The following is a 24,082-nucleotide window of genomic DNA, read 5'->3' as shown; positions in this document are numbered from 1 at the left end:
GCTGCCTGTTAAACTATCACTGGCAACAGACGGTTTGACATCAAGGTGTCCCTGTCTTGACCTGATCTTGGCTATAGCCAGTTTCTGTTTAGCGTTCAGATCTCAGACTGCCTAGCTAGGCAGCACAGAGCAGGGGGCTCAGCAAACACTGATTTGGCTTTTCCTCTCTCTTGGGGCATGAGGGCACATCTGGGAGGGTGAGGTGGGCCATACCTCGGGGGATGCGGATGGTGATGTTGGACAGGGTGGGGATTCCGTCAGGGGTCCAGGTGAAGAAGCCTCCGATGATCTTCATTGTCCGTCCGGCCATGGTGCAGAAGAGGAGAGAGAGGCAAGGCAGTTTTCAATGTGGCGTGACCCTGTCTCCCCTCCCCTACGAAGATCAATGAACATTACTTCTGACTCTTGGCGTGCTTTCTTGGAGGGTGGACAGTAGGGATTCAGGATTACCTGTCTGAGGTACCCTAGTGAGAGTGAGACGGGAGTTGTGCTGAGTGGGGTGGGAACGGCTTCAGGATTCCTCCAGGCGAGGGGAGCCTTGGGATAGAGGACTCAGAACTCGGGTTCTTGCTCTTGAAGGTATTAAGCTTCTCTTGGAAGATGGAGCTGGAGCTGGGGGCGTGGTGGATACAGCCTTTGACGACTCACCTGGACACAGAAGTTGTCAGCATCTCCATCCATGCTGGGGGTCAGCCTCTGCAGTGGGCCCAAGAGGTCCCGGACCTCTTCCCGGGCTGGGCGCTTGCGGTTCACGACCTTGAGGGGCTGTGGATGGTTAGGAGGTGAGGGCCTCTGGGCGGGGAGGACCCCTTGGGGGGGGATGTGAGGGCCCAGTGCGGGTGGGCACGAACTTCACGGCTTAGATGAAACTTGGGGGTAGCAGGGGGGCTGGACACTCACCACCGCCTGGTACTTGCCCGCTTGGCCTTGGGGTGCGGGCTCTCGGGGGGCGCACTGTTCCTCACGGATCTCTGCACTGGACAGGAACTCACTCAGCTTCTGCACGCTGCAGAGGAAGCAAAGAGATATCCTTCACCCCTGGGGATCAGAGGAGGGGCGGGGAGGAGCTGAGAACAGCTCTGGCCCTCAATGCTCCCTGCAGAAGGGGAGCTCATGTGGCAGGGGCCGCTCAGCCTGCAGCTCCATAGGACTCGGTGACAAACGTTAACAGCGGTTTTAAAAAAGATGTATTCACTTGTTTCGTGTAGTCGGGTAGGTAGGTACACAACAGACAACTTTAAGGCGTGATTTCCTCCTACAGTGTGGGTCTTCGGGATTGAACTCAGGCCGCCAGGCCTGGCAATGAGCATCTCAACACCCCTCCACCCTCTGCCCTATTTTCTTCTTTGTATTGTTTTGTTTCAGGCAGGTTCTCACGTAGCCAAGGTTAGCCTCAAACTTACTAGTGTAGCTAAGGACAGCTTTGAATTCCTTACCCTCCTGTGTCTACTTCCTAGGTTTTGGAGTTACAGGTGAGCGTTCCACACCTGAGTTTATATAAACAGATTTTTTACAGTGATGGGGGCCAAAATCCAGGTCTTGCCTGTACCAGGCAAGCATACGACCTTGACTTAACAAGCCACAGCCCCTAAGCCATTTTTTTTTTTTAAATCTTGACCAATCATCAAGAGTGATCTGGATTGGAGGTACCTTTGTTTAATTTGGGTTGGTTTACTGTTAAAGATGGTTAGTTATATGATAAGGGTGGTTAATGCTGGGTTTTACTAGTTAAACTAGTTAAGTTGGCTATGTTAAGATGACTTGGGTTAAGACGGTTGTTTACAATGTCTACTGACCGGGGAGCCTATCCTAAGCTGGACACTGTATAAGTATCAGAGTCTTTTCCCATAACAGCCCCTCAAACAAGGCACAGCGCACAGGGAGGTGTGTCCTGTGATGAACTGCTTTGGAATGGCCTCCCTAGGATCTTTCTCTTACCTCACTAGGGCCTTGACAGTGGACCGGACCACACTGGACAGCAGGAACAGCGGTGTGACCAGGATGTGGAAGAGAGAGAGAGAGGCAAAGGCCACCGAGGGCGAGAAGTCCGACTCTTTGAAGAAGCTGACGTGGCCCACGAAGGTCTGTGGGTAAAGCACAGCGGGGACAGGGTTACCCAGCACGTGGGACCCCTTCCTCCCACACCCAAAGCCCAAGGCTCCAGAAAGGAAGCCTGAGCATTGACTGGGACTGTGGGGAAACCTTTCAGTTAGAGACAGCCATCTTCCTCAGTCACCCCACGGAAATGTCCCCAGAAAACTCTGGACTCATGCTAGGGGTGGGGCTGCTCCCTTCTGCTCCCTCCCCTCTGTGCCAGGAAGAAGCAGGGAGGAGTCCTGGGGTTGAATCTGCCCCTGTTCCACTTAGAATTCTGGGTGCTACCTCGTCCTCAGTCTGGCGAAAATGTAAAAATAGTTGCTACAGCATCGCCTCCCTGGGTCTACCTGACTGGTTCTGTAGTAGCACAGTTCCCAGAGCCCAGGCCAGGAATCAGCTCAATAAATCACACTGAACGTGAATTCCCAAGCTTGCCTGGCAGCCCTGCACTCAGCGGCTCAGGGATGCTGGCCTCAGGGGAAATACCAATATCTTAAAAAGAGTCTCAGTCTTGGAGCAGACGCAGAGGGGAGACGGGGGCGGGCGGAGTGGGGGGTGGTGGTGGGGGTGGGCACTCCAGGGATGCCCAGGCCTTGCTGTAGGGCATGTGACCGGCTTGTGCACAGCTTTGGTCAGAGGCACATCATGTCTGTCCATAGTACAGGGACTGTGTGCGTGGCATATTCCTAAATCTAAAAAAGCAGGTTATACAACTGTGTTTGCGACACGGTCCTATTTCTGTAGATGTGACATAGCATCTGCTTTTAAAAGGAGAGAGAAACACCCTGACGGTGCTGAGTGGGGCGTGGGGCTTTTTCCTCTGTTTTTTCCCAAAGGTCCCATCGATTTCCACAACAGATGGGCGCCATTTTTATGTGCTAACTTGTCTACAGCCATTTAAAATTCCATAGACAATGTACTGACCCCTTCTCTTCTCCCTTCTTCGACTTCATTTTTGTTGAGACGGAGTCTAACGTAGCCCAGTCTGGCCTTGAACTTCCTATGCAGCCAAAGGTACTCTGAACTGACACTCCTGCCAAGTGCTGGGAGTACAGGATGTGCCACCGCGTCCAGTTCATGGAGCTCAGGGCTTTGTGCATCCCATCCACGTATTCTTCCAACTGAGCCACATCCCCACCCCAATAGCTATTTTAAAGAGATTTTTGTTTCTCTAAGTACTGTTCCTTATGCCCTAGGACCCAAGACAGCGCCCCATCCGCGTGGAGTCTGGAGGGAGCACATCCGCATTCACCCTCACACCTGGGCACAGCTTTTGAGGGTGTGCAAAGAGGCTGGGACCCCGATGTCCCTCCACCTGTCCCCTCCCCAGCCCTGTGCAGAGGAGAAAGACTCCACTTACGATGAGGACGGCCGCAATGGGGATGGCGGTGTTCATGAAGACTGTGAAGGAAGCACAGGCGAGGTTAGCGGCGGAAGGAGAGGAGAGCAAGGTGGGTAGCGCACCTGCCTGGAGGCCCAGCTCGCTGGTGCATCAGCAGAGAGGGTGTCTGCAGCTCCGGCCCATGCCACCCTGGGGCCCCCTGTTCCTCTTACTCCGGCCCTTGCTTCTGTTCCACGAAGAGGCCGCGAAGGAAATCTCATGAAGGACACAGCGGCAGGGCTGAGGGTAAGCAGCTTTTGTCCCAGAGGCTGCTGCTTCCTGCAGTTCGAGCCCCTACATGCCCCTGAACAGTGCAGAAGCTTTCTAGGCCGCTATGACTCCTGGGAGGGATTCCAAACTCCTTCAGACGGAGGAGCTGGAGACCCATGGCACAAATGGGGGTCTTCTTTAGGTCTAGGGCTTGGACTCCGTGCTCAGGCTGGAGAGCTGCAATCTGGAGTAGAGGCCTCTTCTTCAGTGTCTCAGGGGCTGGTGGGATAGCTTAGTGTGTAATACCACCAATCCTGACAGCCTGAGTTCAGTCCCTGAAGCCAACAAGGTAGACAGAACGGATTCCCACCATTTGGCCTTTCACCCTTGCATGTGTGCCATGGTGTGTGTGTGTGTGTGTGTGTGTACATATGTGCACATACACAAATTAACTAACTCAACTCAAAGCATGGCCCCAGGCTCCCTTTACCGTTCTCTCATTCCTTCAGGTAAGCCTGGGAAGGGGTGTAGGGGAGGCTGGTTCTGCAATTACCCGGATTAAAGCCCAAAGACCAGGAGGCGGGGAGCTGCAGCAAAGACCAAAAGCTTAGCCACTGTATATGGTCCTGTCTGCCAAACAGCAGAGTCTTTGAAACTGTGAAGTGTAAACGCTGCCTGGTCGCCCTTATTGCAAGAAGCCTGCGGCAGCTATGCCAGGAGCTGCCCGGGCCAGTGCTTCAGAGAATCCCTACCTGGCGGAAGGGAGTGGTCCTTGCACTTAAGGGCTCGGAAGATGGAGACATTGCTCTCCCAGCCACCGATGGGAAAACAGAGAACGAGTTCCTGGGTGGAGTTATCAAACCGGTGGGAAGGGCATTTCTATCTTTTCTGGGGGAATTTCTAATGTGTCTGGTTTTCCAAGACAGGGTTTCTCTGTGTAGCTCTGGCTGTCCTCGAACTAGCTCTGTAGACCAGGCTGGCCTTGAACTCACAGAGATTCATCACACTCTGTCTCCTGACTGAATTTTTAATCTGAAAAGAGAGACGGTAATACCTTGCTATTGTGGCTGGAGCCCCCAGGCTGCGTTAGTCCTTCTGCAAGACTCGTAGGCATTAACTAAAGACCAACATTAACTACCGCCATGTTTAAACTTTTCTTCCTGACAATGCACCTGTATGAAGGTACCAGATTGCTAAATTATGGTTTATTTCAGGGGTATAAACATTACTAGTTACACTCATGGTACTGAGGGTCTGGGATAGGACATAGCATAGCCTCAACTGTCTAGGAAAAACACACAGGTGTCAGGTCTGCACCCTCGCCTGTTGTCGGCCACATAGCCACACACCCAAAGAAGCATCATTCCGGCCCTCAGAGTCTCAGGACCCAGGCTTCTCTTCTGCCCGTCTCTAGTCCATCAAGGTAAGACTAATGTGAAGGAACACCTGTGCCTCAGCCTTCCAGCCCTGCCCCGATCCAAGGGCCCTCCATCCTCACAGCAACGGAGGCTGCGATTTAGATCAGGGACTGATACGACTCACAGAAAAGCAATCTAGAGGGACAGAGTAGTTCCGACCTTCTGGCCCTGTATTCCATATCCTGGGTATTCATCCTAAATAATCACTCAAGAGAAAGGAAAACTATTACACCAGCAAGCTGGTGCCAGCCTCAGCACCATCACTGTAGAACACAGCTCCACTGCAGCAGCAAACCACCCAGACTGAGGCAGGCTCCGAAACTTCTAACAGGGGTGGGCACCTTAGTAGGTGACGGTAAGCACCTCTAGGGTGCTTTCTGCTCTCCGCAGGCAGAACGAGTGTGATCATTGATATTTCACTCTGATCCATGTCTCCCCTGGTCATGATTTTAAAAATATGTATATTTTTCTGTTTTATTGTCTTTATTTTTAGAGATGCCTGGACTCCTTTGAGGAATGAGACAAGCTATAAATAAGTTAAAAATGAACATTTTGGAGCTGATGCAGCAGTGTGGAGCCCGAGTGCGACAGAATTAATTTTGGTGCTGTGCTGGCCATTGCGGGAGAAGATTGAGAATGTGATTTTCCAGTTCCCTCTTCCTTTGCCTGGAAGGATGACCACCACAGGAGGTTCCGAGTCCCCCGTGGTGTGGGAGCTGGGGGAGGGTGATGTCAGTTGCTGTATTTCAAATGCCTCTCAGAAGATCACCCCATTACCCTCCCTGGGAGGGATGCGGCCATCTTCGGGGCTGGGGCTAGGACTCTGTCTTTCTCTGAGGACAGCAGACAACTAGGGGGAGGGGAATAGGCAAGTGGACAGGCAACCGTTGTGGGGTGAAGACCTGAGGTCCCATTTTCCTGGTCCGCACACAGCTCCTCTGGGCTCCACAATGGTAGAAGAGATGGGAAATACAATGGAGAATAGAAGTCTCTGGTAGAGAGTGGGCGATTCCCTTTGATCAGTTAGAAAGCCAAAGAACGAAAACAAAACACAAAGACTGAAGAACACGACAGCTCTTGAATTTTAGGTGTGAGAAGCATGAACTGCGGGCTGAGTGGCGTCATATGATGGAAGGAGATAGAACGGGGTGTGCCCTAGTTTATTGTTAACTTGACACAAAGTCACCCCGGAAGACAGGGTCTCCCCTGAAGAACTGTTGATCAGAAGGGCTGTGGCCTTATCTGTAGACTGTCTTCCTGATGTTTTGCTGGAGACGGCCCAGCCCACTGTGGGCGGCACCATCCATAGGCAGATGAGCCTACCTGAGCACAAGCAGACAGCATGCTAGGAAGCAGATGCCTGCTGCCCCGCCTTGCCCCGCCCTGCCCCGCCCCACCTCGCCCCACCCCGCCCCATAGTTCTTGCTTCCAGCTCCTGCTGGAGCTCCTGCCCTGACTTTTGCTATGGTGAAATGTGACCTGGAAGTGTAATAAGCAAAATATAGCTTTTTTCTCCCTAACTTTGCTTTTGATCATGGAATTGATTAAAGGAGCAGAAAGCAAATTAGAACAGTATGTGTTTGAGTGTGAGTTGGAGTACACGTGTGTATCTGTGGGCACATGTGTATATTGTGTCTGTGTGAGAATGTGTGTATGTGTGTGTATACGTGAATGTCTGTGTATCTGTGTGAGTGTGTGTGTGTTTGTGTGAGTGTGTGTGTGAGTGTGTGTATGAGTGTGTGTGAGTATGTGTGTGTGAGTGTGTGTGTGAGTGTGTGTGTGAGTTTGTGTGTGAGTGTGTGTGAGTGTGTAAGTATGTGTGAGTGAGTGTGTGAGTGTGTGTGTGTATGTGAGTATGTGTGAGTGAGTGTGTGTGTGTGTGTATGTGTGTGTGTGTGGTTTTTGACTGAGACAGAGTCTCATGTATTTCAGGTAGACTTTGACTTCATTGTGTAACTAAAGATGATTTCAAACTCCTGGACTTTCTGTCTCTACATCCCGAGTACAAGGATTGCAGGCATGTGCCTACACCAGCTTGTTAGGGAAAGATTAATCTCGAGTGTCCAGGCCATGAGGCCTGTCTGCAGTGGTACAGGGATAAGGATGCTGTAAAGATCCATTAGGAGCTACTTACTCCATTCAGCACTTTCCCCACCGCAGCCAAACGTTGTGTTAGCCTTCCCCACACCACTGCAAAGAAGACAACGCAGCCAAGCCCGAGCAGACCCATTCCTGGGTTCCCCGGCTTTGCTCAGGGCATGGAGCTTGGCCTTGTGGGCACCGGCCTGACACCACAGTACCAGAAGCTTTTCATTTCCTAAGTTCCCATAAATAATTCAGGAGTCATGTGCCAAGGAGACGCAGCGGCCATTTGTGCACTGGTTCACTCCCGCTTTGCCTCCTGTGGAGGGAGGCCAGAGGGCAGGCTCTCAGCCTGGTCCTAACTGCAAGCTGTGCTGGGAGGAAGGGAAATGTGTTCTGAGGTGCGTGGGGCTATTTTCCATCTCATCTGATTGTCGACCAAGGCAGCAGAGTGGAGAGGAAAGCAGGGGCCTAGCACCCGGTTGCTGGAGGCTCCCAGCAGGGCTGACTTCTGTTCCAGGGCTAAGGACTCTCCCTGCTGCTCAGGCAACCGCCCTGCCAAACCAGGTCAGGGTACACATAAGTGACCCTGATTGGCAGAAGGAAGGGTGGGTAATGAGGACCAGAGCTGGGAAAAGAAGGGGACCTCGAGGCCTTTTTGCCTGGATGTTTCTCCCACACGGTTATCCTTGGGAAACCACTACGGGTGTCACCTCTAGAAGGCACTCTGACACCCACCACCCCTATGACTAGGTTGGGTACAACTCATGACTTTTATGGGCCTCCAGAATGTCTCCTTCTGTTATTACCAATCACTGCACTGTTTCCTGGCCAGCTTTCCCTATAAATTATAAACAACATCGGGCGAGGACCACTGTGTCTTCTCACCCAATGCCAAACACAGGGCCTGACCCACCCGGCATAGTCAGTAAGTAAGACAGCCAACAAGCGCTCAAAAGAAATGAAGCCGCAGGTCCAGGCGAATAACACAGAAGACAGGGACATCTGGGGCTCTAGCATGGGCACTGCCACCGCTGATAGCCACAGTCAATGTCCCCTAGGATTGTGTGGGCCATGGCCACCCCTTCCTCATGCTTGGGCATCAGAAAAGCTCAGCACACAGAGCGCTCTGCCGTGGGCCTGAAGATGGACTGGTGGCATGTTGACTGGCGGCTATCACTCCTTTGCAAATGGCTGAATGTGGCATTCCCCATGCCTTTTAGCCCCCTCCCCTATGAGCTGCCAGGGAAGGACACCAGATATCTTGGTGACCCTGTCAGAGAAACCATCACAAGATGTCAGAAGGCATCATGTCTGCCACACAGCCTGGCTGCAGGGTATGTATACGACCAGACTGGAAACCCATCTGCATCCCCGGGATGGGCCCCATCTGGAGACAAAACACCAGGGCGCTTTCACAATGCCAGGACTCCGCGGCTGGCGCCACCGGGGAGAACATGAGATTCCCATCAGCTCAGCCTAACGACCTGTACCTTGGTCCCTGGAAACAGAAGCCCGGGAGTCCAGGAAGAGGACGGCAAGAACCCACTTGAAGCACGAAGCACACACGCGTCTGCAGCTAGGAGCCGCCTCCACCCGACCACTCCCTCTCCAAAGAGACACCTCAGCAAGGGCAAATATGCCAGGCACACAGTGCTGGGCTTTCTGCATCCTGCTGAAGGACAGGAGAGGTGCACTGAGCTGTGCTTTTATATCCGTTGTGTTATCTTACCGCCATCCTATCTCCACTGTTCCCAATCATTGATGTGTGTGTGTGTGTGTGTGTGTGTGTGTATGCATGTGCGTGTGTCTCCTTGAGAGGCATCCACAGTTTGCTTTTTGTTTGAGACAGGCCTCTCCATGGGACCTGGGCTTGCCGATGAAGCCAAGCTGACTGGCCAACCCACTTCAGGGAACCATCTATGACTCCCCAGCGCTGGGCTCGCAAGCGCAGGCCCCACTTGTTGTTTTATATGTGAGCGCTGGGACTCCAGCCCCAAACTCCTGCAGCAAGTGCTTCACTAACTCCTTCTCCCCAGCCTCAAGGCTGACCTTTTAGAGCTTCTGCATGAGAGAGAACTCACCCGAGCTGACTTTTGTGTCTGGCTTACTTTCTAACATTCTTCTTACATATTTTCTTTTTTTTTTTAAAAAAGATGTATTTATTTATTATATGTAAGTATACTGTAGCTGTCTTCAGACACTCCAGAAGAGGGTATCAGATTTTGTTATGGATGGTTGTGAGCCATCATGTGGTTGCTGGGATTTGAACTCAGGACCTTTGGAGGAGCAGTCAGTGCTCTTACCCGCTGAGCCATCTTTCCAGCCCCCACATATTTTCTAAATGACTAAAGAGTATCTCCAAAGAGCTTAACAGGGGCAACAGTAAGGATGTGGTACATTAGTGACCTGGTTTGATGTATGCACATTCTAAACATATATTGAAACCTCAACTGTATCTCGTAAATATGTACGATTATTTTATGTCAATCAAAATTTACACACAAAATGCTTAAAGGGATGGAAACGCTAGGTGCTCTGATTTAATCACCACACAGGGCATGCACAAATGAATTATCATCTAGTCCTCCATACAGAAGTACAATTGGAATAATAACAACATTGCCTCCCCACTCTCCTCCCAGGGACCAGCCTGTGTTACCCTGATTGTCCCTTTAGGCCTTGCGGACAGGTACAGGGCTCTGGGCAGCTCCTGCTTAGCTTCAGAGGCCTGGTCTCTCCTGAGTCTTTCCTGGAATCCTACTGACTCTGGGTCCCAAAGCCTTGGCTGATCTCCCAAGATCCTGAGGGAATAAGTATCTCCCGTCAGATGGGCTTCAGAGGGCCAGGCACTAGCCTCGGGACCAGGCTGTGGCGCACTCACAAGACAGGTTGCCCCTTTGCCCTGGGTAGGAAATGCACACTTCCCAGAAACAGCCCTGCCACCTGCCTTCAATGACACACACTGCACGTTACCTCTACCTTGATACCTACTGTGCTTGGAATTTTGGGGACCCAAATCCCGAGTTCCTTGCTGTTTCTCTTCCTCCTCTCTATGTCAGCCCTGGGGAACCTGCCTCACTATCTGGGAATTGCTGGGAGAGGGCGCCTCCTAGCAATGGGGAGAAGCTCCCCCTGCCAATCATGCTCCTCAGGATCTGTTTTTTTTTATCATTCACCAGGCTGTACTCAGGTAAAACTGAGGTAAGACACCAGCTCGAGGCAGGGCAGGCAGGCAGAGCCGATGAAGACAAGGCAGAAGGGGGCCTGGGTCTGGGACACTGGCTCCTCTAGATGTCTGTTTTAATGGCCCTGTCTCATGGAGGATGATGGGAAGACCAGGAACTTGGCAGTGCCCATGACTCTATTCTGAGACAATTAGGTCTTAAGCCTTTCTATGTGAACACACATATGCCATTTATGGTAGATGACCTAGCCACTGCTGACTGGACCAGGCCCTGTGTGAGGGATCAGATACCATAACATAGCTAGGCTGGGTGGGGGTGGGGAGCTCTGACTACCCATGGTGCTCAGGGCCAAGCTTTCCTTGTGATGGGTGGTGGCCTGGACCCATCAGACCCTCCCTCTGGGCAGCACAAATGCCAGAACACATAGATGACCTGGGCTAACATTTCTACTCTCCATGGCCCTATAAAGAGTCTATCTAAGAGACATTCCCATCAAGTCCTCCAGTACAGCCCCCCACTCGCCACCCCGGAGCACCCCGACAAGAAACACTTTTACCAGAGTATGATGGTTCTAGCCTGCAATCCCAGCATTCAGGATGATGAAGCAGGAAGATGCTGTGAGCTGAAGGCCAGCCTGGGTTGTACAGTGAGTTCTAGGTCAGACTGTGCTAAAGAGGAGAGACCCTGATCAAAAAAGTCCTGCCCCAACCCCGAAGAGAACGAAGCCATTTCCTGAGAAGGTGGTGGTCAGTACTGACTGTCTCTGAGGTTCTTCACCATCTCCTACTCCTGTTATAGCCTGTTCAAGACTGTCTCCATAGAGAACACAGCCTCATGGTGCACCACAGTGTCCCCACCCTTTCACTCCATGTAGCTCCCTGGCATTCTGGAAATAACATGTGGAGACTTCATAGGGTCTATTCTGCTAACTCTGCAGTGGCTCGGGAACATATGCCTCCGTGAGCCTCAGTTTCCCCTGTGTAAAACAGGTACCCATATTGTAGGATACAGCTATTGACCTTTCTTGCTAAATCCTATATAACTTTCACAATGTGGCTTCTAAATCACAAATTCTCTCTTCAGCTATATTAATTTGATTAACCCATACATTGAACTGGATTGCTCCTTCCTTCCTTCCTTCCTTCCTTCCTTCCTTCCTTCCTTCCTTCCTTCCTTCCTTCCTTCCTTCCTCTTCCTCCTTACCCCCTCCCCTTCCCCCTTTCTCTCTGGGCAGAGCTGTTCTTACCAAAATGTCTGTTAACTTGGTCAGGTCAGGGAAATAAACTGAGTCTGCTGGTGACTACATCCCAGTGACACACTGGGAAAGCAGCCACTGTGGGGTGGGTCCCTGGAGGAATGACTTAGCATTGGCTGTGATCAGCCGTGGACCAGTGCCATCTGTCACCTGACCTTCCTGCATCCTCCTTCTATCCAGGGGAAGGTACACTGCGTCAACTTCAGTAATCAAAACCTGAGCTTCTAGAATGCTCTTTTTAGTTTTCTTCCCCTGACAATCTCCTTATGTAGTTTTTGTTGCTTTTGGATAAAAAAAAATCCTCTCTAGTCATATCAAATATGCTGACTTTATTATCTTTTGGGTGACTTATTATTTCAAGATACTAAAAGAAAGATTACTTTATTCTTTGTTTGTTGTTGTTTGTTTTATTTTGAGACGGGCTTTCAAGAAGTTTAGGCTGGCCTCAAACTCACTGTGTAACTGGGGATGGCTTTGAACTCACGATTTTCCTGCCTCTATTTCCCAAGTCCTGAGAGATTACAGGTATGTGTCACCATACTTGGTTCTCTTAATTTATTTTGTATTTGTATATGGTGTGTATGTATGCATGCGCACTCGTGTGTGTGTGTGTGTGTGTGTGTGTATGGTGTGTGTATGTTGTGCATGTCTGTGTCTGTGTGCATGTGTGTGTTTGTGTGCATGTGTGTGTGTGTATGTTGTGCATGTCCATGTTTGTGTGCATGTGTGTGTGTTTGTGTGCATGTGTGTGTGTGTGTGTGCATGGTGTGCACGTGTTGGTGCCGGTGCTCTTGAGCATATACTGGTGTGCACATCCCATGTGTAGAGGTCACAGGACAGTCTCTAGCGTCAGTTCTCAGCTCCTCCCTTATTTCTGACAGGGTATCTTGCTGTCTGCCACTGTGTATGACCGTCTAATAGGCTCACGAGCTCAGGGATTCTCTGGTCTCCATCATCTCCCAATCAACACGGGAGCACTGCAGCTAGACATATGCGATCGCTTGACTCTTTGTGGGTCCTGGTAACTCAAACTCAGGTCTTCTGTCTGGCACAGAGTCCATTCCACCCACTGAGCCGTCTCCATAGCCCTCTCTTATGGCTTTGAACCTGCCGGTTCTCTCTTCGATGGTGAATTTTCTCTTGTGGATTTTAACTTTGTTGCTAGTTAGCTCGGTGTATGAACTACAGGGTTTATGCAGAGGACAAGGCTAGCTTGGGTTTCTGCTCTGTACAGACACCTCTGCATGCCCCAGGGAGGTGACAGCTCCTTCTGACCCGGAACATTTTTCAAGCTCAGAGGATTCGGGAAAACCCTGCTTGTTTGCTCTGTTGCCTCTCAATGCCGTACCAGCTCCGTGAAGAAGGGGGGCTCACCTTTCCTTCTCACAGGTGTGTATTCACAGAGCCCTGTACACAGCAGGCTCTCAGGACACATTTGCACAAGTGAATTCCAAACCCTGATTTCTGGGATGGCAAGATGGCTCAGTGGTTAAGGGTAGATACTGCACTTGAAGAGGATCCCAACTCAGTTCCTACCAGCCACATGAGACAGGTCACAGCTGCCTGTAACTCCAGCTCTGAGGAGATCCATGCCACTGGTATTCAAAGGCACCTGCACTCATGTGCACACACCCCCTCCCACACACACTTAAAAACAATGATGTCTGGGAGTCAAGAACCAACATAGTCCAGGGGCCTCTGGGTTCAGTCAGACACCCTGGGCTTGCAGGCAGGGCCACTCACTGGAGATGGAGGTGTAGACAGCGAAGGCCCGGAGGCTGGTCATTTCCTTCTTGCGCGTCATCTCCACCCTCGAGCAGAAGATGTTCTCCCACGCATACAGCTTGAGCAGCTTGATGCCCCGAAGCATCTCATTGGTCTGCTTCAGCCTCTCGTTGGAGTACTCCTAGGGGTGGGAGGGGTGGTAGCAGTGTACTCAGAGTTAGAGGGGAGATGTTTGTGGATCTAGCTCTGCTGAGGAGAAGGCGCCAAACCCGTGTCCCCATCATATGCCCAGCTCCTGTCACCACAAGCACGTTTCTGGCCAGACTGTTAAGTTCATTTCATGAACTGAAGGAACTGAGGCCTGGACTGTGAGTGTGGGAAGGACTGTGAGTATGGGGAGGGAGGACTGTGAGTATGGGGAGGACTAAGAGTATGGGGAGGACTGCGTGTGGGGAGAACTAAGAGTGTGGGGGGAGGATTGAATGTGGGGAGGACTGAATATGGGGAGGACTGTATATGGGGAGGACTGTGTGAGGAGGATTGTGTGGGAAGGACTGTGAGTGTGGAGAGGGAGGACTGTAAGTGTAGGGATGACTGTGAATGTAGGGAGGATTATGACTATAGGAAGGAAGCTACTAAGGTGAGGACCAAGGTCGTAGATATGGTGAACAGCAGAGACAGAGCATGCATACCCTAGGACACTCACCAGGGTGCTCCTCTGTGCCTGGGAGAGCTTGGTGGCCACAAAGTACTGTACAGGAGCCAGCAGAATGATGACGGCTGCTCCAATCAGGGCGCTGACCCCAAGGATATAGTAGAGGAGGATCACGCCCACAATGATCTAGAAAAGGTGACAGGGGTGGGGTGGGGGGTGAGCTCTATGCTCCAGGGCTGCCAGAGGGCATGGGCAATACCCTACAATCAGATCCTCAGTGCCCGAGTATCAAAATGCTTTGGGGATGCAATGGGGCCCAGGAGCAAGTATGGGAAAGCAATATGTGGCTACACATGCAGCTGAGGTTCTGGGCTGGTAAGCAAGGGCGTTTATCAAAGCTAGCTGAAGGACTGACTTCCACGCTGGGTCTCCTTTTCTGAGGAGGGTCTGAGACTGCACCACTTACTCTATTTCTTATTTGCTGGGACTGACATCTCACTCGAAATAAGCTACCCAGGAATGAAGAGGCAAGACTGTGACATTCATCTATGCCAAGCAGAACTGCACAGGTGTAGAGAAGGTACTGTGTATTTATGGGCCTTGTAGCTCACTCTACCCACCTACCTACCTACCTACCTACCTACCTACCTACCTACCTACCTATCCACCCACTCATCCGTCCATCCATCCATCCATCCATCCATCCATCCATCCATCCATCCATCTATCCACCCACCCACCCATCTATTCACCCATCTACCCATCCATCTATCCATCCATCCATCATCTCATATATCCCAGACTGGCCTTGAGCAGGCTATGTAGCTGAAGACAGCCTTGAAGTTCTGATTCTCCTACCTCCATCTGCAACACTAGAACTACAGTATGCTAGGCAAGCACTCTACCAACTGAACTGTATCCTTGCCTACCACCATCTCCTTCTGTACTACTGGGGATTGAACTCAGGGCCTCTCACACGCCAGGCAAATGCCCTATCACTGACCTATACCAACCAGGCCCTGTACCCTTCCACTAGGCCCATTTAAAAAAATATTGTTTTTTGAGATAAGGTCTGGCTAAGTTATATGTGTAGGCATCAGGTGCTGAATTATTCTTTAACCCAGGCTAGCCTTCACCTGTAATCCTCTTGGCTCAGGTTCCCACATAGCTGGGACTACACATCTAGTTTCTGTTGTTTTGAAACAGAGTCTTGTGGCATAGCCAGGGTTTAGCTGGACCTTGAGAGTGTCCTGCTCAGTCCCACAAGTGCTGGGATTATGCTGTAAACCACCATACCTGAGTCTGGTGTCTTTCAATTTTTATTGAACCTGGCAGGGTTTCTTTGAAATGAGAACCCATTCCGTTTCTAGCTTTATGTAAATGACTGCCTACTTATGATTATTCATGAGCAATGCAAATCTCTCTTGCTGGTCCCCAAAGCTCCTGGATGGCACTTTTCCAAGCTGTTGTCAAAGACAGGCATTTTTAGTGGCATGGCTTACTCTGGGAGAACAGACGTGCTGACCTCCTTAGTTGAAAGAAGAGAGAAAAAAAAAAAAAAAAAAAAAGAAGAGAGAAAAGAAAGTCTGTCCAGCTTGGTCCTGCATTTCTGCCAGCCTCGTGCCAATCTGGCACAGAACAAGGATAGAGGAGGTGTGGCTCTGCCCGTTCTATTAATCACAGAAAGCCTCCTTCATTGGCAGGTAACTGAGTGGCCGTGGAATGACCCCATCACCATGCTCCTGACCCTGTGTAACTTTTAAGAGATAAACCTCCTACCTGATATCCACCAACTACCTTCCTGGGAGTCCTGCCAGGCACAACCCTTCTCACATGAGCTGTGCTCCCTCGGAAGCAGCCGGGGTGTCCTTCAGCTATTGTGGTTCTGCTAGACTCTAAGAAACCTTCCAGGGCACCCAGGATCATTGGTGGGGCTTTCAGGGCCTCCTCCACCCACTCCAGGGCCTCACTCTTCAGCTCAGCTGTTCTGAAACCTGAGGCAATCCTTAGCCTCTCAAACTCTGGGAGAGCTCAAGTATACACTAGTACAATCCACCACAATGTTACTATTAAAAACGTGTGTGATTTAAAAAAAAAAAGATTGCAAAATAGGAAGAGTGAGTTTTAATATCATATATGCACTGGGTCACTAGGCTGGACCCAGAACCCCAACCAGGTAGGGTTTCCTTGTTATGAAGCTAAGATTATATGAATATATCATCTGTGTGTTTTTGTGTGTGAGGTGGGGTGGGGGTTGGGTTCGGGATGGCTGCGAACTAACCTAGGACTCATGAATGCTAGCTAAGCTACGTCGTTTCTTAGTAAGAAATCTCACTAGTAATTTTTGTGTGTTTGTCAATTTTGTAAGCATGAAGGCAGTCAGGAGGCTGAGTCAGGAAATAGCATCAACTCAGGACCTTGGGGCTAGCCTGGGCAAAAGACCAAGACCCCATTTCAAAAAACTTCAACAGGATGGCATTGAATTCACTCCATAGCTGAGGATGACGCTGAAGTCCTGAGCCTAAAGCCTCCACAACCATCCCTAGTTTATTTGGTATCGGTGATGAATCCAGGTATCATACACACTAGGCAAAACGTTTACCAGCTGTACTACATCCCAAATCCCTACACTACAGCTTTTAGTATTTACAAAACTGTTCTTTGTATGACTATCCTACTGGTCATTTAAAGTTGGCTATACTTTTCAATGTCCTAATGATAGTACCTTCTCTTGTCACTGAGGGATGTGCAGATGTCCTGCAGTCCATGAGACACTTGGGGACACTGTAGTACACTGCATGGATAGACCCCAGAGCATTGAAAGACACAGGTGAACATGCAGTGGACACAGGCAGCTTCTGGTTTTGTGTCCAGCTGCCTCCCCTAACACCCTCCCCGCAACAGGAGGTTCCCCAGCACAAATCTGATACCTGTACTGGCATAGCCCAGAGGTTTGGGCATAAGAAGAAAAACCACATGAGCTGGTTTGTGTCGATGGCCACCAGGTTGCAGATCTGCCCAGCAGTCATCTCCCCCATTGACAGGTTGGAAGTAGACAAGTGCATGATCTTATTGTAGATCTTGGTCTAGGAACGAGAGCAGAGAGCCTCACGTCTGTCATCATTGCCATCTCTAGCACCACCCCACATCTGGAAAGGGCAGGGTAGAGGTTTCTCTGACATCCCTTCAGAGCCCTAGAGCAGCTCTGTAAGGGGCTCTGTCATTCCTACATCACAATGATCTACACCATGGATAATGAGCCATGAGTCAGGAGTCCAAGGCCGAAGAAGCAAACTACTTCCCCAGCAAGTGTGACCTCTCCCTCGGGACGAGACACAATCAGCTCCTAAATCTTAAAGCGGGTCTTCATATCTGCTTGTGCTCTTGATTTACTGGGGACCAGGGCAGAGCACACTAAAGACATAAAAATGAGGAATCGAGGGGCAGCCCATTTTACTGTGTCACCTCTGCCCTGGGGCCAAGTCACTGAGCCTTGGGGCAAAGCAAGGGGTCAGCTTCAGCAGACCTGAACCGAGGTCCAGTCACGAGGGGCCATCAGCCTGCACCATCCCTAGATATGCAGCCACCCTGAAAATCTCCCGTGGGCAACATGGAGGGTAATGGCTGCCTGTGGGCTTGGACCTGAAAGCTTTATGTGCTAGTTGTTGGCACCTTCCAGAAAGATTATATTTTCAGCTACATGCTCAGGAACAAGGAAGAATTCTGTTCCGTCTTAAATGGCCACAGGGTGCCTGCTCTTGGACACAATTGCTCTGCACTTCAGCTGCAAAGCCTTTAATCTGTCGTTGTGTTAAGCTCGGCTTGCTTTTGTTTGTAGGTCAGATTTTCTGAGAGCGTGGGTGTCTTCTGTGTCTTTTCTGGGGTTTATATACTGCAGGGGGAACGCTGGAAATAATGGTGATATTTTTGGACAAATCTATGTGCTTTCTATGGACTTCTTGGCCATGTGAAATTAAGCCTTAGAGGCTGACCAAGCAACTTTCACAGAAACACAGGCATGAGTAACCTGTTAAATAAAGCAGCTCTTGCATGCATGTGATGGTGGTGCATGTGCATGTGCACATGTGTGTCAATGTGTATGTGTGTGTGTGTGTAAGTGTGTAATTGGTAACTTACAGGTTTTCATCTATGAGGGCACATTTTCTGTCTATAACTTAACTTTTGGAAATCTTTTAAAGGAAAGAGGTCTTTTAGGTCCACTTCGTTTCCATAATGAATGCTATCATTTCCTTCTTGTGGCATATGAATTAATCTCTCTGGTTAATGTAAAAGATTCGGTTAGATTAAAAAGAAAAAAACAACTACAGGCTGATATATTAAAAACCCATTTGGGGACCCTCTTAGCATAATTGGAAAATACTGGGCTGCTGTGTGATTTATGACACACACATACGAAGCAGATCTGATGACAAGACTACCCAACCACAACATTGGTTGTGGTGGCACAAGCTTGCCTGTCACTGGAGGGCCTGGAGACAACGCTGGGATTCACACAGTTTGGTTCTCCTTAGCTCTGCATCTCCCTTGAACCTGAGAGGGTCTTGGTTTATCACGGGCATAATCGCCCTTCCCACCTGCTGATATCCTTGAGCAAATTCCATTTTCTCCATGGAAACCCACGGAAGCTGGGCAGCATCATTCGCACAGCTACAACATTAATACAGGCTCTCAGGAGGACCGGAGCTGAGGCTGGTGCGGCCCCCGTTCATGCTGAACCTTCCCCTTCTCTTCAGCTCCCTTCCCGCACTGCCTCGGAATGACTTGCACAGGATCAGCCCGTGCTCCTGACGCCACAGACTATTTTTTGTAAAACACCTACCTATAAGGAAATAATGACCAACATCTAATCTTTCTGCAGAATAGATTTGATAGATGGGGCAGCTTTGGGACTTTGTACGGCTTTGTGAAAATCAACAGGGACGGCAGACTGGGCCTCACCCTCCTCTTTGCACAGAGAGAACGTCAATCCGGGACGTGGGGTCTTAGCTGAGTGTGTAACTGCTGCGCCTCCCAGGACTGGGTGAACGCTGGCAAGCTCTATGGCCATGTGATCTGTTCCCACTCAGGGTTCTCCAGGCAAGTCCCAAGCTCATGGCCCCTTGGAAGCGCCAGGGCCTGGGATGGCTCTCATCCATCCCAGGGGCTTGCCACCCTCCCTCCACAGGGCTCTGCGTCCTTTCTGATCATCCTGCCAATCAATTCTACAGGGCTTAGATCTCTATGTCGTGAATCTCTCATCTGGGGCGCCAGATTTAAGAGCTCAAATGGACCTTAGGTGTCTTGCTGATCCATTATGTTGATATGTTTGCAGTGCTGCACCCAAATAGGCTGTCCGCTAAGCATCCAGAGTTAGAGATGGATTCTGAGGCCACAGTGTGTGCTCAGCAGGAGAAAACTCTGCGATCGACTGGTGATGCCTGCCACTTTCAAGAGTGGGGAGCAACCAGCTGCTGAGCCGGTGACCTCTCGTGCCAGGCTAGCCCAAGGCAGAACCAGAGCTACCATGGCTTCCAAGTCCCAGCCCCAAGATACTTCCCGCTTTCCACCACACAGCCAATGGTTAGTTCTAAATATGGGGAAGAGCACCAAAAATAAATTCACAGAAGAACTCTTCTGATCTACAGGAAGGGTAAAGCAGGCTCGCTTCGACAGTGAAAACGAGTTATGATGCCAGTACCTGGATCGCCCCTCTCAGGTTAATCCCAGTTTCAATGGCGACGTAGTAGGAGGCTTGCAGGAACGTCCTTTGCAGCAGGAGGGCAAGGAACAGAAGCACGGCCAAGACATAGGCATTGCCAAGGAACTCTTGGGATGACACAAAGTAAACCCCAAGAAACTGTGTCTGCAGAACAGAGAAGACCAGCGGTGGCTGTTACTCTCTCTCAGAGGAGAGACTCTGATCACGCTGTTACGGCTGGATCGCTACCTTGGTGCTAGCAAAGCCTGTGCGATTCTTTGTAAATAAAAAAACAGGAATGAGGGGGCTGGGAGCTTGGATCAGTTGGTAGAGTGCTTTCTGTGCAGGCGTGAGGATCTGCTTGGGGTAGCAGTGTGTGATCCCAGCGCTGAGGAGATAGGAGGGGAGGTTCTCTGGGGGTAGCTGGTCAGCCAGAAGCTGAATCAGTGAACTCTATGTTCAGTGTGAAATCCTCTCTCATAAAATGAGACAGAGTTGGTAGATGGATCAATACACACACACACACACACACACACACACACACACACTAAAACACTTCAAAATAAAAATAATAAAGTAGAAAGAAATTGGGGAAGACACCTAACATTGACCTCTGATCCCATGCACACAGATACATACAGACACAGACACACACACACACACAGACATGCGCATGTGTGTGTGCGCGCGCGCGCACACACACACACAGACACACACACATACATATACACACATACATATACACACACACAGACACACATACAGGCACACACATGCACACACACTTGTGGACACACACACACACTTACACACATACACGTGTGTTCCTCAACTGATAAATCCAACCGAAGCCTGCCTCTACTTAGGTCATCTTCCCACTTGAGGGACCAGAACAAGGCTCAATCCTAACCCCAGGCATGCATGATTCTCAGCCTCTCTTCCTCCATGCCCCTGGGACTTTACTCTGAATGGAATGAGAATAAATAGAGCAGATCACGGAGGAGCCCAAACAGACCGGTTACAGCAAACGGCACGATGCGTTCTCTGTTCTCTGCCTCCGAAATGGAACCAGCAATCTGCTGAGCAGTGAGTTCTGGGCGGGGGAGGGGAGGGGCCTGGAGTGGACTGTGGGAAAGATGGGAAGGAAGTGCTCACAGCAGCTGAGGACACATGGCAGCCCTAGACCCTCAGGGTCCCAGGACCTGCTTTTAAGTTTAAATCATCCTCTTTGCACTCCAAAAAGACCCTAGATAATAATCAGGGGAAAACCTTCTGCCTTTGCACTAAAGATCTCCGGAAGCGTCAGGCATGCCTGTTTCCAAATTCAGCATCACTGGCTCCCAGGAAGACTTTGATGTTGATGAGCCGCCACTCGCTAGCACGACCACACCAATCTTCCCATGAAGACTGGACTCTCACCTTCCTGACACTGCCCTGCCAGGGGACATTTGGAAGGATGTGGGCGGTGCTCCAGGGCAGACATTGATGGGAACAAAATGAGAAGAAACCCAAGATCACGACCTTGGTAGTGACCAGGCCAACTTGGGAAGGGCTCTCAGGACTCTTTTCCCGAGAATCAAGAAGAGTTCCTGGATCTTGGCTTAGGGGCCAAGATGGTGGGAGACCTTAAACTCTGGAGCAGTGATACTCAACCTTCTCAATGCCTCAATCCTTTAATACAGTTCCTCACCATAAAACCTGTCCATTACTACTTCAGAGCTGTAATTTTGCTACTGTTATGAATTGTGAATATCTGATATACGAGATATCTGACTTGTGACCCCAAAAGGGTCTCGGCCCACAGGTTGAGAACCGGTGCTATAGAGTATCACAGGTGACTTGCATACCAGCCTTCACAGCTCATGGTCCTGGTCCACAGCTACTTCTGCAAAGCTCCACAGGTCAGAAAGACTGGAAGGTAGGGAAGGGCTAGAGGCAGCAGTATCGACCGCATGGGTTGGAGGGGGTGAGAGATGAGGTATTAGAAAGCACGGTGCTCTAGTGTTCTGGCACCCAGTAAGCAAGGTGTCATCTGGGTCTCTCTCTGCTTTAAACCTGAGGACACAGAGTTCCATTGTGGTGAAGTGACTAGCCCAAGGTTGTATGCCAGGTAGAGACATGGGAACTCCGACTTTCATGATGTGAAAACACCACCCCAGACCCGCTGTCCAGATCTCATTTGGCTCCCTGACCTGGAGTCACACTTTGGCAGGTGATTGTCATCAACAGACTTGTGGCTTGTGGCAGATGGAGACATGCCTACTTCGTTGGTGCTACGTCAAAATAATACAGGCACATTCGGTTCAGGGAAACCCAGTCCTGTCTAACACTCCATATCCCAGCGTCCTCTCAGAAACCCAGCTCTGGAGAAAGAAAGTATTATTTTAAAGCCAAGCATAGTATCAATACCATCCTTACTAATGTAACCAAGTAATGGCCGTGCACACAAAGATGGTAGAGCATCTGTTTCTAAGTCACAGCATGGGGCAGAGTGCAAAAACTGTGCCATGATCAGCCACAGGGACTGTGGGGGAGTCTGAGGTACTCATGGGAACATGCAGCCAAGATCCCTGGTCACCATGATGGAGAACCATGACCTGTTCTGTCGCCACCGCCACACACGCCCAGGCTATGGCAAAGGCAGGGCCACTAACTGAGCACACGTGTAGCCGGAGAGGGGACTCCTCTCAAATGCACTGGTCCATATTTGCACATTTTAAAACAAAGCCCTCCTTCCCCTAGACACACCCACACCCACACCCACACACCCATATACATACACTCTAGGTCTAAAGATCACATTGCTGTGGATAAAGAAACTTGTGCCCTATTCAAAACGGAAATAGTGTCATTAGGTCTGTCGCAGGGTTGTGGATAGATATCTTTTTAATGCAGTTTAGAGAGGTGGAGCCAGAACATCTAGGTTTTTGTGAAGATGTGGGTACACAAGGCCTGGGGCACCTCTATGGTATGAAGTGTGACATCCAGGTGGAAACCCTTTGCTACATAGTGAGTTGGAGTCCAGCCTGTGCAAGACAAATCTCTGTCCCCAAAATGAAGAAAAGGAATAAATGTGCACCAGGTCAGGCAAGAGGCCTCAGAAGGGGGGCCCTGGTGGTGTCTAGTGAAAAAGATGACACCCTGCGTCCTGGGAGGAGAGAAGAGACCAGAACCACAGCCCAACATCTGATGGGAGCCGAAAGCTCTGGAAGATCTTGTGCCCCAGACTTCTGCTTTCACAAGCTCTCGGGGAAGCTATTCGCAAGTTAATGCTTAATAACTATTTTTTAAAAATGTAGTATAACTTTAACTTAATTATTTTGTGCATGCACAGGTGCCACAGCGTGCATGTGAGGTCAGAAAGCAACTTGGGGGAGTGAGTTCTCTCCTGCAACCATGTGTGTCCCGGGGCTTAGATGTTAGGCTTGGCAGCAATCACCTTTACTCAGTAGCCGCCTCTCTGACCCTGACTATTCTTTTAAATGAGTCAGTACATAGGCTCTCCACGCCACATGCTGTCACCTGGCAGTGGAGGCCTGCAGTGGCTACTGAAAGCACGGGCCTGATTACAGTGGCAGCTGTGACAGCAGGACTCGGATGGGACAGTCCTGACGCTGCCTGACTAGGGCGTGACTCAAAAGACCCCTCCCTGTCCTCTGGAACTGTCCTGGGAACTGTTGGATCCAGACTTGTCAAAGACATATGCAGAACAAAGCCAACCGAGAGTTCAGAGCTGGCTTCACGGCATATCCCAGATACTGAAGAATGGTCTTGGAGCCTGTATGGGTCTACGCTGGGCACCCTGCATATATGCTGTGGTTGTTGCTGGTGGCTTTCTGTGTAGGGTGCTTTGTGTATACTGACAGTGGGCGTGTTGTGGACTTACCTGCTCTTCAGACTCCTGCTCTCCTATTGTTGTTCTCCCCAAGCCTTGATATGAGGGTTTGTGACTGTTTTAGTTGTATCTAATGTGACCTTTCCTTAAATTCTCAAGTAAGCCTATTCTCTTTTGAGATAGAGGTGAAGGGAGGAGGAACTAGAAGGGGAAGAGGGAGGAATACGTCAAGTTAGTACATGTTTTATTAGATAAGAATAAGTAAAAAAATTAAGAAATGGAAAGTGGCAAACCTTAGAGATAGAAGCTTTTAAAATATAGAGCAGATAAAATTTAGATGTAAGAGATTTGAGTGACATTTGTTTGCACAGTTGCAGGACGGGATTCTGTGTGATAGAACTTGTAAATCTAACAAGCCAATCTTTGTCCATTAACTAAGCTGTAATTAGGCCAAGTAATGTCGGTTGTGATCTTATAAATCCCCAATCAGCAAATTTTTAGAGTCATGCTGTTTGATATGGGGGTTGATGGGGTAGTC

At 50.0% G+C, this 24,082-nt stretch overlaps 1 protein-coding gene across 6 annotated transcripts in view; it reads right to left on the bottom strand.

Moving 5' to 3' along the window:
- The window catches only part of Abcc8 (ATP binding cassette subfamily C member 8), a 75,170-nt gene that overhangs the window by 31,886 nt on the left and 19,202 nt on the right, over nucleotides 1–24,082 (bottom strand). For all 6 annotated transcript variants that reach the window (XM_052162510.1, XM_052162515.1, XM_052162524.1 and 3 more), the window contains exons 7-15: nucleotides 19,710–19,874; nucleotides 16,942–17,097; nucleotides 14,063–14,197; nucleotides 13,375–13,537; nucleotides 3,458–3,498; nucleotides 1,939–2,084; nucleotides 901–1,006; nucleotides 649–765; nucleotides 214–289 (exon numbers count right to left, since the gene is read on the bottom strand). In XM_052162510.1, coding sequence (XP_052018470.1) covers nucleotides 214–289; nucleotides 649–765; nucleotides 901–1,006; nucleotides 1,939–2,084; nucleotides 3,458–3,498; nucleotides 13,375–13,537; nucleotides 14,063–14,197; nucleotides 16,942–17,097; nucleotides 19,710–19,874 — 1,105 coding nt within the window. The remainder of the gene's footprint in view (nucleotides 1–213; nucleotides 290–648; nucleotides 766–900; nucleotides 1,007–1,938; nucleotides 2,085–3,457; nucleotides 3,499–13,374; nucleotides 13,538–14,062; nucleotides 14,198–16,941; nucleotides 17,098–19,709; nucleotides 19,875–24,082) is intronic.

Source organism: Apodemus sylvaticus, chromosome 1 (assembly GCF_947179515.1).
Source record: "Apodemus sylvaticus chromosome 1, mApoSyl1.1, whole genome shotgun sequence".
Lineage (NCBI taxonomy): Eukaryota > Metazoa > Chordata > Mammalia > Rodentia > Muridae > Apodemus > Apodemus sylvaticus.
Note: the sequence above shows the minus strand (reverse complement) of the source record. Positions and strands in the feature narration are given on the sequence as shown.